Source organism: Mastigoproctus giganteus, chromosome 1 (genome assembly GCF_048544385.1).
Source record: "Mastigoproctus giganteus isolate SK-2022 chromosome 1, ASM4854438v1, whole genome shotgun sequence".
NCBI classification, from domain to species: Eukaryota; Metazoa; Arthropoda; class Arachnida; order Uropygi; family Thelyphonidae; genus Mastigoproctus; species Mastigoproctus giganteus.
This window is the reverse complement of record NC_143575.1, coordinates 3816761-3834141: the sequence shown is the minus strand read 5'-3', so window position 1 is coordinate 3834141 and position 17381 is coordinate 3816761. Positions and strand designations below refer to the sequence as shown.

At 33.1% G+C, this 17381-nt stretch overlaps 1 protein-coding gene across 3 annotated transcripts in view; it reads right to left on the bottom strand.

The window, feature by feature from the left end:
• Positions 1–11629: 11629 nt before the first annotated feature.
• Positions 11630–17381, bottom strand: part of Chd1 (chromodomain-helicase-DNA-binding protein 1) — a 606282-nt gene continuing 600530 nt past the window's right edge. For all 3 annotated transcript variants that reach the window (XM_090371234.1, XM_090371253.1, XM_090371245.1), the window contains 2 exons: positions 17166–17303; positions 11630–12469 (listed from right to left, as the gene is read on the bottom strand). In XM_090371234.1, the coding sequence (XP_090227360.1) occupies positions 12220–12469; positions 17166–17303 (388 nt within the window). In that variant the 3' untranslated portion in view covers positions 11630–12219. The remainder of the gene's footprint in view (positions 12470–17165; positions 17304–17381) is intronic.

The following is a 17381-nucleotide window of genomic DNA, read 5'->3' as shown; positions in this document are numbered from 1 at the left end:
CAGATATTTTAACCTGGTATATTTTATTGTATATTATGATATTTTATTTGTTTTATATCCACTGTAAATAGTAATTTATTGTAAGCTTAATTATAGTTATCAAAATTTTGGCTTTCGTTTTATTTTTTCATTTCAACATATGGTTGGTGAAAAATACTTAAAATTATATCATGAACATACCTAACCCCAGAGGCCTATTCGGAGAAGAGCTGTTCTTCCAACAGCTCTACATCCTTCCTAAAATGCAACTTCCAAATCTATATGTAGTGTTCGAGATGCCGCCTTAACCATTGCTTATATAACAGGATGATTATCTCCTTGTCCTGCTGGCAAAATTCCTGTATATCACTGACAATGCCCCATGAGCTGCTCTAGCAAACTGTCTACACTGTTCAGAGAACTTCTTGTTGGACTGTATAATTATACCTAGGCCTTTTTTCATCCTTCACTAACTTAAGTTTGGTACCACCCAAATAATATATTATTCTAAGATTTCTGTTATTCAAATGAAATGCCTTGTGACTTGCATTTATGAGTGTCTTTTTGGAGCAGCATACCATGATTACTGTCATTACCACCTTAGTATCATCAGCAAATTTGGACACTAAATGTGATAGGCCTCCATCAACACTGTTAATACTTTTTGTGTAATTTTTAAAAGTGAAGTCTAACAAAGGAACAATAAGTACTCTATAAGTTTTTATTTTCATTCCCATACAAACTGTGTTGGATAATAACCTGGCTTAACCAGAATAACTAGGTAAATAACTAGCGTTAACATTTAATTTTCTACTTTAAAAATCCTGAAGAAATATTTGACACATGTTTGAGAGAGGTGAAGTACATTAAAGAACTTCAGAGAAACTCACATAATGTTCAAGCCACATGAACTGTGTCCCATCGGCTATTTCTTCGAAGGATTACACTCTAGCCCTTCATCTCTACATCCTTTCTTTCTGGACTGTAGAGTCAATTCAGTTTTGTTTGAGAGCAAAGTGGAAGTTTTTATTATCCAGGTATTCAAAGCTTATTGCATACGGACATTTTCTGAGGCTGTAAATACAGCAGAGCAAGGGAAGATGGATTTGCGGCAATTTTGGAAGACAACATTCTTGAAGGAATATGCATTATTTCAAGAGCCTGGAATGATGTGACAACAACTTGTATGAGCAAAGTTTGGAAAAAACTTCTAAAACATTCCGAGCTTAACAATGAAGGCTTCAATGAAGATGAGCTGATGTCTTCTGTTACTAAAGAAATTGTAAACTTAGCCCAGGAGATCCAGCTAGTCCTGGAGAATGGAGATATAGATGAGCTTGTGCATGAATAAGATGAAGATTTAACAACAGAAGACAGCCCAGTTGAACACGCAGAGTTGAGGAGCAAGGGAGAGCCAAATCCATTGAGGAATTGGAGCAACCCAAGAAGCAGTTCAAATTAAAGAAAATGGCAGAAGCATTTCATAAAATTCAGGAAGGTCACTATAAGTTTGATGGAAAGGATGAAAATACCCACCGAATTTCTTAAAAAATAGAAAGAAAACTTCAAGATGGCTTATTGCCAAATTTATGAAGAAAAAAAAGCATATGAAACAGATGAATATCGAGGAGTTCATATCATGTACTACCTCCTTGGCCTCTACTCAGCCTATAACTCCCTGTGATTAACGTGTCTTATTAATGCTTCAGGTTCATTTTAAGTTACCTTCATTTCATCACTTGAGGTGTATAGACTTTAATTCTCTGTGTGGTTTAGATGAATTTTCTTAAATATACACACTTTGGTTTTGATTCCCTTAGTAGCCCTTATAAAGCCTACACGGCATACAAACTACATATCAGTTTTTACAGTACAATAACATGTGTTTTTTCTTCCTTTTATGTTTTCTTTTCTTGTGTGCCACTCCAGCTACTTCATCACTGTCCCCAGATAAAGTTTTTGTTTCAGTATATAACTATTTTTCTTCATTCTTTTGAAGATATTGTGGTTTTTGTAATTTTGGCATATCAGGGATATAGTAGCAATATTTTATTAGTCATTCCTGAGTTACGTAAAAAGTCCTGGAATATATCTCTTATGTATGTCGGCGACAGACTGTACTTATAACATTAGTCCATGAAGAGTGTAGATAGCCACTAATAACCATTCTGTCTCCTGACACTCAAACATCCTTTATCCACAGCAGTTACTAGTCCCAATACCACTCGTTTCAATTTGTATGGCAGCTATTCATGGAACATCAAAAGCTTTACTGAACTCTAGATATATGATGTCAAAATTATTATTTTGTATCCAGTTACTCTTTTGACCATCTCATACTTGCTAATCAGATTGGTCAGACAAGATCTTCCCATTCATAAGTCCATGCTGTGATTTCTGTACAACTGCATTCTTGCCAAGATGATCCTGCATTACTTCTTTAACTAACCATTCATTATTTTTTTCTCTGGCCTTTGTTAGCTTTGTTTTCCTTTCTCAATTATGTCAACATCCCCAGGGGCTCACATATGGTGAGTATGGGCTTGGCACACCCAGGGTCCTGAGCTGGATATCATCATTCTTCTCCTCTCTTTCTTGGTGATTTCCTTCTACTTTTGTCTCTCTTTCAGGGTAACTCAGGAATTTTTTTTGGCTGGTGCAGCATAAGCTTCAGGCTTCCTTGCACCATATAGCTAATAATAATAATAATAATAAAATAATAATCTGGTGTATGAATCGCCCCTGGAACTTTCTCAATGCTATGTCATAGTAGCCATGGGAAAGTTTTTTAGATTACATTCTGTAAAGCTTAGGAAATGCTAGTGATAATTAAACTTCTCTATGATGTAGCTGACATTGCTTTAAAAGTTTATATGATATACAGGCTTGAAAGACAGTTGCTATATTTTTTTCGAAGTGGAGAAAGAAATGAGAGCTCCATCATGGAAGAGTTTATCGACAAACCATCTGGTAACATAAGTTTGAATACATTAGGAAGCACGGCTTTGGCTGTTTCCTCTAGTCATAATTACACAACACAGGAAATAGCATAATTAATATGATTAATTATACTGATAATAATTAATGCAATTACATTTTTTTAAAAATTTATAGCATAAAATGTGATTCTCAAGACATCCTGATTATGTGTGCATGTTATTAACAGCATTTCCATACAGTATCTGCTAGATTTATAAGTTTCGACTGTACATATATTTTTAAAACTGATATCAATTATATTTTTAAAATGTGCTTCACTTTTTACAATTTTATTAAATTTTTAAGAATGTGAAGTTCTCTGAGCAATGCAGACAGGCTGCCAGGACAGCTCATCAATAATATACAGGAATTTTGCTAGCAGGGATAAGGAGTTGATTATCCCCTTGTATAAGGAAATAGTCAGGCCACACCTTGCGTACTGCATACAGGTCTAGAGGCCCCTCATTTTAGGAAGGATGTAGGGTTGCTGGAATGAGTACAGAGAAGAGCAACAAGATTGTTAAGGGGAACAGTGGGGGTGCTCTTACCAAGAAAGGCTAGTTCTGCAAATTGCATCATCTGGAGACTAGGCACACGCAAGGTAATCTGATTGAGGTGTTTAAGGCTTTGAATGGATTGACCAAGCTCAATGCGATGGGATTCTTCTTCTTGCTCAGACTGCACACATAAGAGGGTTAAATTCAAATTGAGGAAGGAAGGTTGCTGGAACAAACTTCCATCTGTTGTGGAAGTTGATAGCTTAAACTCAAGGAAGAACTAGACAAACTATTGGGGGGGGGGGGATTGAATAGGTGGAATGGGAAGTGTCTTTTTTTCTGCTTTTTTTTTTTTTTTTTTTGGTTGATGCTGTATAAGCTTGCTTTCTTGCCTAATTTGCCACTACTAATGCTGGTTACCAATGGATGTCAGTATTATCATTGCGGCTTGATTAAGCAATGATTCGCTCAGAAAGCCTATGAATTCCAAACTCCTCATGTGGATTGGTATGCTTAAAGATAAATAAATAAAGATATCTTGATGACATGGCACATCTTGGACTGCTACTGTGTTTTTGTTATGTTCGCATTTTTAATTAAAAAAATATGCACACAGTTAAAATTTCAGCATTTTAATGCAACACATTTCTAATAATTTTATTATCAAAACAAGAATATGTTTCATGCAGAAGTTGTTTATTTTTAGGTTATAATTCCTCATAATAAGGAAAATAATTTAACACAACACAAAAAATTCTTTTTTTCTTTGTATTCCAAGCTACAAAAATTTTAATACATTTTTACAATGGAAAACATAAAATACGTGTCAACAGAATTTCTTATTTTCACTGTTATCACTTTTGAAAAAACTTTACATGAACATTTATTTACACATTTTGAGAATGGGCATTCAACTATGAAACAACTTTGGAAAGTACATTTTAATGTACTGTGAATATGCTTTAGTGAAGGATGAGCTGCAATGTCCACAAACTGTATCTTGTATAAATATTAAATGCAACAATCAGTAATGTAGACAGAAATCCTTCAAAACAGAAATACAAGAAACGATTTTGAAGTATTAAAATATAAATAAGTGACACGGTCAGAATCAGGTAATGATTTAAAATGCTAGTCATATAGAGAACACTTTTTTCCAGGCTAAAATACATGATGGTACATTGAGAAGCAATAGGAGGAACAATCGCCATCAAAAAAATAAAAATAAATAACTAGAGCAAGCAGCACATTTATGTACATCTCCTTTGTAAGAAATAAGTAACTCATTTCACGCTCAAAGATTAGTTCTGTTGATAATGTTCTGGTATATGCAAAAGATTAAAACACACAGAAAAAGTCTTAAGAAAACTAAAAACAAAAGTTTTATCTCTTTTAATAGTTATTTTAAAAATAATAACGACACTATCCTATAAACTACTTTCTGGAAGAAAATGTTATTTTTTTGCTGGTAGTTTGGCAAATATAACCTTACTATAAAGACAACCATGGTTATGTCTCTGACATTATTGTAGAAAAAATAATGCTAATTACACCACAAAATTAATGCAGCGATTATGGTTATACCTGGTAAGGCTTATACTTGGTTTAACCTGAATTGCTTGCTGCATTAATTTTATTTATGCGATGTAATTAGTGTTCTTTTGATACAGCAGTTGTGAAATCTGTGTTATTCAAAATTCCTACTCTCAAAATCAGAAATGGTACACTTTATCATATCTGTGTTCAGTTTTGATCATAAAAGATTTTATTAGTGAAGAATGAGCGCCAAATACTCAGCATTATGATGCTACGTACTTGTGCTGTTATACATTTAAAAATCTGAAACAATGTCAGGACAGCTCTTTTATATGTATAGCAGATTAAACTATTCAGGTGCTGTTATACAATTTAAAAATATATCAGCAAGTTAGCCAGAATTGTGGGTAACAGCATTTGCCTCTAAGTTGAACATAAACACAAGTCTTAGTACTAAATTTCAGCACCCAATCTTCAGTGAAGGTAGAAAACCTCCCTAGATCAAAATCGCATACAGGTAACATGCACAAATTTTGATTTTATTTCAACTACAGCATAGAGCAAACATCACCCAATTCTTGGGATTAAAAGTAAATATCTCAAGAAAAACAGAGGTTTAAAATGGAAGTAAAATTTCCATACAAAAAATAAAAAATACCATATTCACAGTTCAGCATACACTTGGTAATGGAGATCACCTGCTAGCTGATGAGAAGCTAGAGTAACTTTGAAACAACTGTCCTGAGAGTGCTCTAGATTTTTAAATGTACATCACCTATTCAGGTGATGGTATACAACCTAAAATGATATGAGCAACGTTGAGCAAGCAGAACTGTGGATAAGGTTGAACGGAGGCCAAAGACTTGAGCCTCTATTCAACTTGGCATTTGAATTTCACTGAGAGGTCTCTTCATGTTCATAAATTGAACATAATTAGTGCATTGGAATTTTGATTTCAACTTCTATATTGAAATAGCCCTACAATCCTGTAGTATCCCTACTCTTAAAAAGCACTTGTTTAATATCATATCAAATAAAACTGGTATTCTTCACTGTGTTAAATTTTCAATCACAGGAAACATTTTCTCCCACTGAAGACTGAGGTCAAGTACTTGGTGGTTGTACTGATGTTGACAAATACTATTATCTATGGTTCTGCCTAAATTGTTAAAACTCCCTTTAAACACGACTATTATGTGTGCTTTTAACACTTCGAATTGGGATTAATTAATTACTCCATCTGCCATATGGAGTAAAATACTAAAGGACTGCAGAGTGATGCAGCAATTAAAATCGAATAAAACTCTATTTGATTTTCAATCCTGGAAATCATTCTGCTCCCAGTGAAGACCAAGACTGAGTATTTGGCACTAAGTCTTGGGCTTATGTTTAACAGAAACAAATACCATTACGCCACAGTTCTGCCAAAGTTATTATCTTTTTATATTGTATAGCATCACCTAAACAGGTGAATCTGCTACACATCTAAAAATCTGACTAGACATTTAAAAATACTGCTACACATCTGTTTGAAGCTACTGGCTTTTCATCAACTGATGGGTGGTTTCTATTTAAATTACATAAATATAAAGACTGAGGACAAATGTTCAGTACTAACATTTGAACTTATGTTCAAATTAGAGACAAATTCCATTATCCATCATTCTGCCTAAACTATACATTTAAAAAAATATGAGACACTTCAAGGGTATCTGTATAATACATTATTATAGTATAATGTATAGTGGATTCACTTGTTCAGGTGATGCTATACAACTTAAAAAGACAGAAACTTTGCAGAAATGTGGAAATGGTCTTTGTGGGTGCAGAGTGATCCTCATGATTGAAAACTGAAAGCAGTAAGGCATGCCAATTTTATCTGATTTTAACTACTGCATTGAAATATCCCTCTGCAGCTGTATAGTACTGTGCTGCACGGGGCAAAAGCAGCCCACTTCTAGGAGTTAAAGGCAGACAAAATATATTATTCACAGTTTGGCATATATTCACTAATAAAGATCACCTGCCAGCTGATGAGAAGACAGTATCTTTGAAACAACTATCCTAGCAGTGTGTTGAATTTTTAAATGTGTGCAAAACCACATGTTTCGGTGATGTTATTGGAATTTAAAAAGGTTAGCAACTTAAGCAGAACTGTGGATAATGGTATTTGCTTCTAAGTTAAGCATAAGCCTAAGGCTCAGCACCGAGTACTTGGCCTCAGTGCTGTAGTCGTAAATTTAGCAGAAAGTATTTATATTAACTGTTAATATTTATATTAACTGTGCAAATCAAGCTTATTAATCGAATTCCAGAGAGAGAGAGAGTGTGTGTGTGTGTACACATGGCATATTTTTAAAAAATAATAAAACTATTAAGTATTGCCTAAGAATCAAATTCTAATAAATTTATTTTTTAATTTTCAGTAAATCTTTTAATAATATTTGTTTTTTCAAGTCTTTCAAAAACCAGAAGGTATATGCTATTCACACCTATAAAATTCCAGAGAGTATATATGGCAGTATATACTCTCTGGAATTTTACTACAGCCCTGCCTGGCATGTCTTCACTGAGAGCAGAATGTTTCCATGATAGAATAATCAAATGCAGTAAAGTGTACTAATTTTATTTTATTTTATTTCAACTACTACATTAAAATATCCTTGTGTAATCGTGTAGTGTTAATATGGGATCATGTCAGTTAGGTATAAGACAATTTGCCATACAATTCAGTATATGCAATAATTTAGTGAATTGCAAAGCAATTCAGTGAATCACATAGATGAAATAAAAAGGTTTAGGAAGCCAAAAGAAACTCTGGTCACTTAGAAAGGAAGAATGCAGATATGGAGAAAATAAAGGGAGGTGGGGAAAAGAAAAGTATCTATATATATAAGTTTGTATTAATATATTGAATATAGTATGCATAAATGGATGTGAAATGACACAGCATGTCAGAAACTAGAAGTGTGAGGATAGCAGAAAAGGAAGTGTAGTAGATATGTGTTAAAGGTGAAAGAATGTTAATAAGAAGGTGGGTGAACTGTAAAGTAAAATTAGTACAGTAAAATACAAATAAAACAAAAATAAAAATAAAAAGTGGTACAGCTGTCATCAGATGCGAGGGAAACATATTTGGATAATGGTCGAATATAGATAAAGAAAATGTGCAGAATCTGATGTCAGCTGAAGCAAATATTAATACATGATCAGGTAATTTCATCAGGGGACTACACCTGACCATGTACCAGGAACTGCATTTCTATACTTGCCCATAGTAGTAGAAGAAAGGTGAAAGGCCAAAAAGCAACAAAAATGTAATTAGCACTTTCTAATACAGTATGGTCAAGGTAGTCCCAACGCAGTGTCATTTATTAAGATAAAAATAAGGACCAAGTTAGAATAAGATATGGTTAATATAAATATCTAGAATTTTGTGTATGATTTAAAAGTTGTAATTTTGTGGAGATTGGAATTTAATAATATGATAATTCAATACCATGTGCTTGTTCCAAATTATTGAATTATCATATTATTAAATTCCAATCACCACAAAATTACAACTTTCAAATCCTACACAAAACTCTACATATTTATATTAACCATATCTTATTCTAACTTAGATCCTTATTTTTACCTTAATAAATGACACTGCATTGGGACTACTTTGTCCATACTGTATTAGAAAGTGCTAATTGCATTTTTGTTGCTCTTTGGCCTTTCACTTTTCTTCTACTACTATGGACAAGTACAGAAATGCAGTTCCTGATACATGGTCAGGTGTAGTTCCCTGATGAAATTACCTGATCATGTATCAATATTTGCTTCAGCTGACATCCGATTCTGCACATTTTCTTTACCTATATTCGACCATTATTCAAATATGTTTCCCCCACATCTGATGACAGCTGTACCACTTTTTAAATTTTTTTTTTTATTTTATTTGTATTTTACTGTAGTAATTTTTACTTTACAGTTTACCCACCCTCTCTATTGGCTTTGTAATTCAGCCCATAATTTTCTTAATTCATCATAACTTTTTAGGATTAAAATTCTTTCACCTTTAACATATCTACTACACTTTCTTTTCTATCCTCACCTTTCTAGTTTCTGGCACGCTGTGTAATTTTCACATCCATTTATGTATACACTATTCAATATATTAATACAAACTTATACATACTCTTGTATCCTTTAATGCTGCTTTGCACTTTTAGGTGCATCTGTCATACTTGACTTATTAACCTGTCATTAACTGAAACTATTTCATCAGCTAAAAACCTTTTTTCATCCACTGTATCATTTAATATATATATATATATATATATATATATATTTTTTTTTTTTTTTATTTAATTTAAATTTATTTTGTGCAAGAGTTTTCAAGTTGATATTGCTCTAGCAATACTGTCTGGTTGTGAATGGGGAGGTTAGAAAACATTTGTTTAAAGATCTACTAGATGCAAAACAAGTAAATAAACAAGATTTGACAAGTTTTCAAATATGTATGCAACTGTTGACCTCAGCATGACTGTGTGACATGGTTATTTATGGTTAATGTATTTAATGTTATTTATTTATTACAACAAACAGCATGGGCACCGAGCAAAAGGTTCTCATCGTGCCAAGCTGCCCCTTCCTATGGGAGTAATCCATGGTACTAGCCTATTACTAACTTGAACTGTTTTCAGTATAACTGTGGCTGCAAAATGAATGTTGGAAGATGCATGTTAACCAGCCAGTATCCATTAATGATTTCTACTTTTGGCTTCCAGAATAACTTATCTCCATACATGTATCCTAAAAGTACAACAAACAAATTTCTTTTTGTTTCCCAACCTTTAACCTGTCTGTACTTTGTCATAGGGTTACCATAAAAAGATAGAATGCACATTACAAAATTAAGATGGATAGGACACTCTATCAAAAACATCCAGCACCACACTGTGATCGCTAAATTAACCATTTACAACATGGCACGTAAAAGTTTGAATTTTTGGTCTTGCTTTGTTGTACATTGAATTGTCATGTTTACTTAATTGCTGCATCCTCCAAATTGTCTTTCACAAATTTTGCACATGCCAAACTGTTGCATACACTGAATTGTCCTGTGCTGAGCTGACAAAGACCCTGTTAATACATATACTCTCAATTATAAACTTATTTTTCCAGTTAACTTATTTTAAAACAAGTTAAACTGACTGTTAAAATTAATTCTCTCGTGTATATTCCTTTCAAGGAATAAAAATATATTTCGGATTAACTGCAAATCATAAGATCACTATATTTTAACAATAACTAGTAACACCAAGTAATATATGCAGAGCAGCCTAAACGAATTGACCTCTTTTTCTAATGCTTAAGAAATTAATATATATTTCGAATCAATCTAATTTCTTTGTTGTTAATTCAAGAAAATATGAGAAAATAATCAGAGGTACATTTACTAGTGTTCAGATACTCTTGACACAATACAAGATTGATTGCCTTGCATTACTGTTACATACAGTTTTCTGGAAGGCATTTCTTCTATGCTTCCCATAAAAAATAAGAGTTTTTGCTCAACGATATCCCAACCAGTGACTCGAGACAGTTTGATCTGCCTGTAACTACATGTTTACCTATAGGGGATTGTTGAAAATCAATTACATATATGCAAAATGTGTCAGATAGTCTCTTGCATGCGTCAAGACTGCCACTGTGCTAATTTTTCAGAAGATGGAGCAAACTAAGTATCTGCAATTCTTATTATCCTCTCAGTGAGAGGATAATGTGAATTTTATACTGCCAGTATTGTTTCTGATCACGGAATGGTGGTTTACATTTCTGGCCAAATAGAATAAAAGGAATAAAAATAGCAAACACCACCAAATGATATGGCATATTTTCAAAATAATTAGAATCTGTATATCTCATAAAATAAAATAAAATTATGACATACTGTTAATCTGAACACGATTAAATAATTTCATAGTAAGAGACCAAAACATAAGGTTCCAATTCAACAGTAACCCAGTGTAACCACAATCTTTTTCTCTTGCAAACCCATTAAAAATTTCTATTTACAGAAATGAAGAATATAAACTTTATTCTTTTTAATCTCTCAATATAACTTTTTTCTTTTTTTTTGTTTACATGGAAAGAAAAAGAATATTTTCAGGCATTTTAAATCACAGTAATTCCTATATATTTACATATTTTATTACAATGGCAAGTAATTGAATTTCATGATTAGAAACTACTGCTGAAACATGCAGAAGCTTTGGTGAATTAAATCATAATTTTGGTTATTGACAAGACAAGTCATGTTTTGTAACTTTACTGATTTAGCAATGTGAACCCTCTAAAACTTTTGTTTTGAATTCTTAAATGCGAAAATAGCAGCTTTCCTATAAATGCTAAAGTAACTAAATCACTAAATGCTATTTTCTATGGCTATTGTTTAGATTTTGTTTTTCCTAATACAGGCTTGGATTCGTGTGAAATCTACATGCAAAGGAATTCATCAGAGTTACCACAGTTTCAGTTTAGAATTTCAACCTCTTGATTTAATTATTCTAAACTTTACTATACCACAAGGTATAGTAACTGGAAAAGAAAACAAAAAACATCATAACCCCACTGATTTTATTTACATTTTTTTAAACAAATAATACATTTCGGAACTTTTCTTTCATTTTATCATTCAAGTAAGTACCAAGGAGTTTCCCTGTCACTTCGCAATACTAAATTATGACACTCTTCAACCTCGATCTGGCAGCTCCACAAAAATCAAATCGAGGTTATTAGTAGGTTTTCTCTTATCTTTAGTAAACGAATTGTCCACCTGGAGAAGTGTATAAACACATGCTGACATCCTCACCATGCAGCCTTGCAAAATTCCCTGAATTATCACATGTTGCTGTACACAACAAATACAATATGGTGAGTACATCCTCTACAAAAAAATACTAATAAATCACACTCTGAGGTCACTATTCGCATTAACGTACATGTGTTTTTTTTTCCCCACTGGAACTGAAGGAAGCACGACTCAGTTTTTTCACGTTTTTTCCCCTCCCTCCTTCCACTGTTTATGCACAACATCCGGAATAGTTCGAACTTGTTTCTGCATTGCAGATATCACAGGACAAAACAGTTTGGTCCACAATAGAAAACAAACACAAGAGCAAGTCTATTTGCTTTTTCCTCAGTGAATTCTGTCACAGGGCACTGACTAGAAATGTATTCAGTGTTTTTGCTTATAATCTGGAGGACCATTTATCCTCTCATAATTTTTCCTTCTCCATGTATCTGCGTGTCCTTGGTAGGGACTATAAGGACCTGCAGGAGTATGATCACCAACTCCTGGAGGCGGTGGTTGGGAATTCATAGCTGAAGGCATAGGACCATAAGAATAACCACTATGAGAAGGGAAAGCTGGAGGGTGCAATGGATATGAAGAATAGCCACCTCGGTGAGGATGTACCTGACGAAATCTGAAAAAAAAAAAATAAATAATAATAATAATAATAAATAAATAAATAAATAAAATAAAATAATTATAGATAACTAATGAAATAAATGAAGTGAAAGCATGAAAGTATGCATGCAGTGAACTGTCTGTATGTTTATTGAAGTATATTTTGTAGTCACATAACTTCCATCTGTTTGTTTGTCATCTGAAATTACAATTCCCAACCAGAATAAAATAAAATATGAAGTAAATATGCCCTCTGCTATTATGAGAATTCCAGTCAACATGCACAATTTATGATGTATAACTAAGGTAAGTACAGTAAACTATGCCACTAAAAGTACTGGGTCACTGGAAGAAAAGAGAACAATTTAAGGATCACATTTTAATATGATGTAGGACTTCCTCTGGCCTGTAACAGCATAGCCTTTGTCACTTTCCACCCAGACTACAGTATAAATAAGAATACTAATTATACCACAGAAGTTGCATCAAATGAATATAACATTAGGTTATACTTGGCAAGGTGGAATTTTGTAACCTGGCCTCTAAAATAACTATCAGTCAAGTTGAATATGGTTGCCTTACCCTCCCTCATTCTAGAACTGGTACCAATAGAATGTGTCTTCCTGGCTACATGACCATACTGCATGGTATGGCTTCATTTTTGATTGTCTCATAATCCCTAAATCTTTTTTCATTCTGAACTATCTTTAATCCCCACCCTTCAGTCAGTCTGATTTTAGATAATTGAAGCTGTTACTAAAATCTAGGCATATAATGTTAAAGGTGTTTCTTGCACTGTACTGTTTTATGAAACTTCAAATGCCATTTTTGCAAACCATATCTACACTAAATCCAAATTATTCCGAGAAACATAACCTGGTTCTAGTTTTAAACCACCCTCCTGATCTTCAAATCATTAGCAAATTTTGAAAGCTTCCCCTCTGCTCCTTCATCACTGTCATTAATAAAGATCAGAAATGATCAGGGATCTCAGCATTGATTCCACTTGCTGTGCTAGTCCACTCTGAACAATGTCCATTTAAGACTACCCTCTGTCTCCTGACCTTCAGCCAGCCTCTGATCCAACTAAGGATCATCTCTCTAATCCCAGCTTGTTCCAATTTATATGATAACCTCTCATAGTGGTCAGACTGATTTTAGATAAATTAATACATTACTAAAATTTAGGTATATAATGTTACAGTTGTTTTTTGCACTCAATTGTTTTATAACCTCATCATGTTACTAAACACATTAGTCAAGCAAGATTCTCTTTACAAACCCACATTCTGATCCCGTTATGATTTCATTCTTATCGATGTGGTACTATATTGTGCCCTTAACTAAAGAGTCCATGACCTTTCTAATGATGGAAGTGGACTTGCTAGTCTACAATTTCCCATCACCTCATGTTTTCCTTTATGGAATAGCTAAAAATTCAGCAGAGAGAGACATGATTTTTTTTTTTTTTGTTATTCTAGTACTGGCACTGATTTGAATTGTATAATTTACTTTAAATTAGGATACTGTCCTAATAGAAAATGGAATTAACACAACACTTACAAATCCATAATTAACCCTCAAGCATGTATGCATCATTGGTGTACTAATAATAGACACATTTTGAATCGATGGCACCATGAACATAGCTCTGAAAATTGGGTGAGGAAGTTGCACCTAGCAGCCGCTGTTGTCCAATTTTTCTTACAAAAGCCAAAAATCTCTGGAATTCAGATCCAGAAGTTGATGAAATCAAATTAACTAATATGTAAGTATACAAGATTATTATTTGTAGCTACACTCCTTCCATTTATAAAGGAAAACTTAAACATAATCTGTTATGCAGATATTCTAATAATCCTCACAAGGATCGAGCCCAAGATGATGATAGCAACTGTGTCATCGATTTGAAATTAAACAATGGTGTACTTGTTGAAGAATACCCTACTAAAATCTCTGTCTCTCTTAATAATCTGGAAATACTGGTGGTCACAAACCCATAATGACTTAGGGATAACTTTTGACCACAAGTTCATGTTTCATGCCCAAATACAATGATTAACCAACAGATTTTACCACCTCAGGTCGACCACCAAACAACAACTGTTGCATGTGAATAATTCAGTTTGTTTGTTTGTTTTGGATTTTATTGGTGCATTAGCAACTATGGCTATAATGCACCAAAACCAGGTCATATATAAAAAATTTAAATTTGAATTTGAATGATTCAGTACTTGCCAGAAATATCATTTATTCAGCCACACACTCTGCCATATTTCTTATAAGGAGCTGAAATTTGGGCCTCTGCTGCAACAACAGCAATTAAGAAGATCGACATTAATGAGTACTGGCTGCCATGGTGGGTCCCTACCCAACAGAAAATGACCCAGATAGCATTATCCCTTGGAATTAAGAGACTGCTAGCTCTGCTCATGTCTCAACTTCATGGTCAAGATATTCACTGAATGATCAAAACTCTGAATGCCTTGGAAACTATGATGGATTCCCCATATAAACTTCATACACCAACATTATCAAATAGCTGTAACAGACTTGTGCTAGCTGATATGTTTTTTCCCCAACCCAATTGCTACTAACCCATTTCAGGCACTCAGCTGTGACTACAGAAAGTTTATATCAGACAACAAATATAAGTGAAAGATCTTGGACAGCCTTTCTTTTACCATAACATAATCTTCAGGCTGTGATGGCATGGCAGTAACTTCCTCTTCCATCTGTGAGATATTGTCTCCCTGAAAGGATGTTATTTTGATTGTTATTATTACTTTCATGTGTATAAACCTAAACAATACTAAAGTGAACATTTAATGTCTATCTAGTTTCTATCATGAAAATGTTTTAACAATCTGTACTAATTCAACTTATTAATTTACCTCTGACAGACTGTTGCCAATTATTTAGGTGTAGGCACTAACGTGTCAATTCCTCTATTTTGTTCTGTGGCCATGAAAGGTATATTTTTATCTTTGCAATACAGAATATTTATTTATTTATTTGAATATTATTGATTTAAAAAATTAGCCTTTAAAAATACTGGTTTCATTTTTTATGAAAGAACTTCATTTAAAAAAATTAAAATAAAAAATAATTAACAGTCGTCTCTAATTGAAATTTCTTTATTCTTCTTCTGTTTTTCCCCACCAAAAAGATATACTGGATGTCATACAAAATACACTGTTTACCACTCAATGTAACACTTTTTAGATGAAGATGGCTGTCATAATTGGTGCTCTATTACAATTAAAAAAAAAAATAAAATAAAGTTAGCCTTAAAACAATTTGCTTTCACATTGATTTTCTGAAGAAGAAAAATAGTGGCATAAAGAAGAACTACTTAATCTGTTTTCAATCAGGAAAGGAGAATCAATAATTTTTTTTTTTTTTTTTTTTTGCTGTATAAATAAATTAAGTATTATTTTAAATTAAACTTATGCCACCTATAACTTAAAATAAATCTTGCTATCAGTTCTATCAGACAGTGACACATGGCTAGCTGCTCGTGGTCACTAATCTGGTTACATTTACATTGCGGGATCTTCCATATTATTATTTTTTAATCTTTCAGTGATTTTTTCGTCTTTTTGACTGAATTAAAATTATTTACCCATAAACAGCGGTCCATAATGGTGTAAAAAGATAATGTTACTGCTGTTTCTGATGAGAAAAAAGTTTAGAAAGTTATATTTTTTTAGAATTAAAAGCTAAAATAATTGAATCTAGGAAATCTGGTGTATCAAACAGTGAAACTGGCTGCAAATTATAAGCCTCAAAAATAATCAGTTACATTTTATGTTGGAAACTGCTTTACAGTGGTGGTCTAGAAAGTAGCTTGTTTTAAGATTGGGAAATGCCTTATAAATTTTTCATAACTGTTCTCCAGTAGTAGCATGGAATATATGGCACCACTGAACTTGGTTTTATTATAATAATTGTTTAAAGGCAGTTGATCTTCCCCTCCCCCAATTTAAGCAAAATGTATCTCTAAAAATCCATATTACAGTTTTTAGATTGGTGTTTTAAATGAGTGGAGAGACAATGAAGGCCACCACATGTCAATACCTCAAAGTTTGTAAAGTGCATTCCATAGCTGGATGAAAATTCCAATCTGCAAGGACATGGGAGGGGGGCCTTCAACCTTTATCTGAGCCTAATTAACCTGGCTATTACTTGAAAATCCACTTTAATTACCATTTCTATTGTTTAGTAGCTGGCACTGAATGGGTTGCATTTGATAACAGAGTAAAACACTACACCACAAAGTGTAAAAGAAGTACTATCAATCCTGGTGCTGATTAATAGGTATGTTACTCAATAAAATCTGAAACCAGATTCTTTTACACCTCGTAGTATGGTGTTTTACTCTGTTATCAAATGCAGCACCATTCAGTGACAGCTACTAAATGCTAGCTTCCAACAATTATTGTAAGTACTATGTTTTAATCATTTATGTTTTGTCTGGTGCTGCTTGTGATGGGTAAAAATCCACATTTTGCAGCATGTACTGTTTTGTGTTCACTTTTCCTTATTACCACAAATTTTAGAACCTCCAATATGACATAAAAAATTATTTCAGATATCAATTACAAACAATTTCAGCCAGTGTATGGAGTGATAAAAAGTGTTTTGTTTATCAGAGTAAAATGCCTTATTTAAAAGAAATATACAGCTAAAGAAAAATACAAATTATATACCTAGGATCTCTGCGTTCTTGTATTTGTCTATCATGCATTCTATCTGGTGGCAGCCGAGGATTCTTGTCACGTTTGTACCCACGTCCATCTTCCCTTTGGTACAACCTGTAGTGATCCCTTTTGTAATCACTATTGTATCTAAAATGAAAGAGCAAACTAATTAAGATATTTAAGCATTCAATGTTAAGGCTATCTGAAATGTTATTAGTTTCTTAC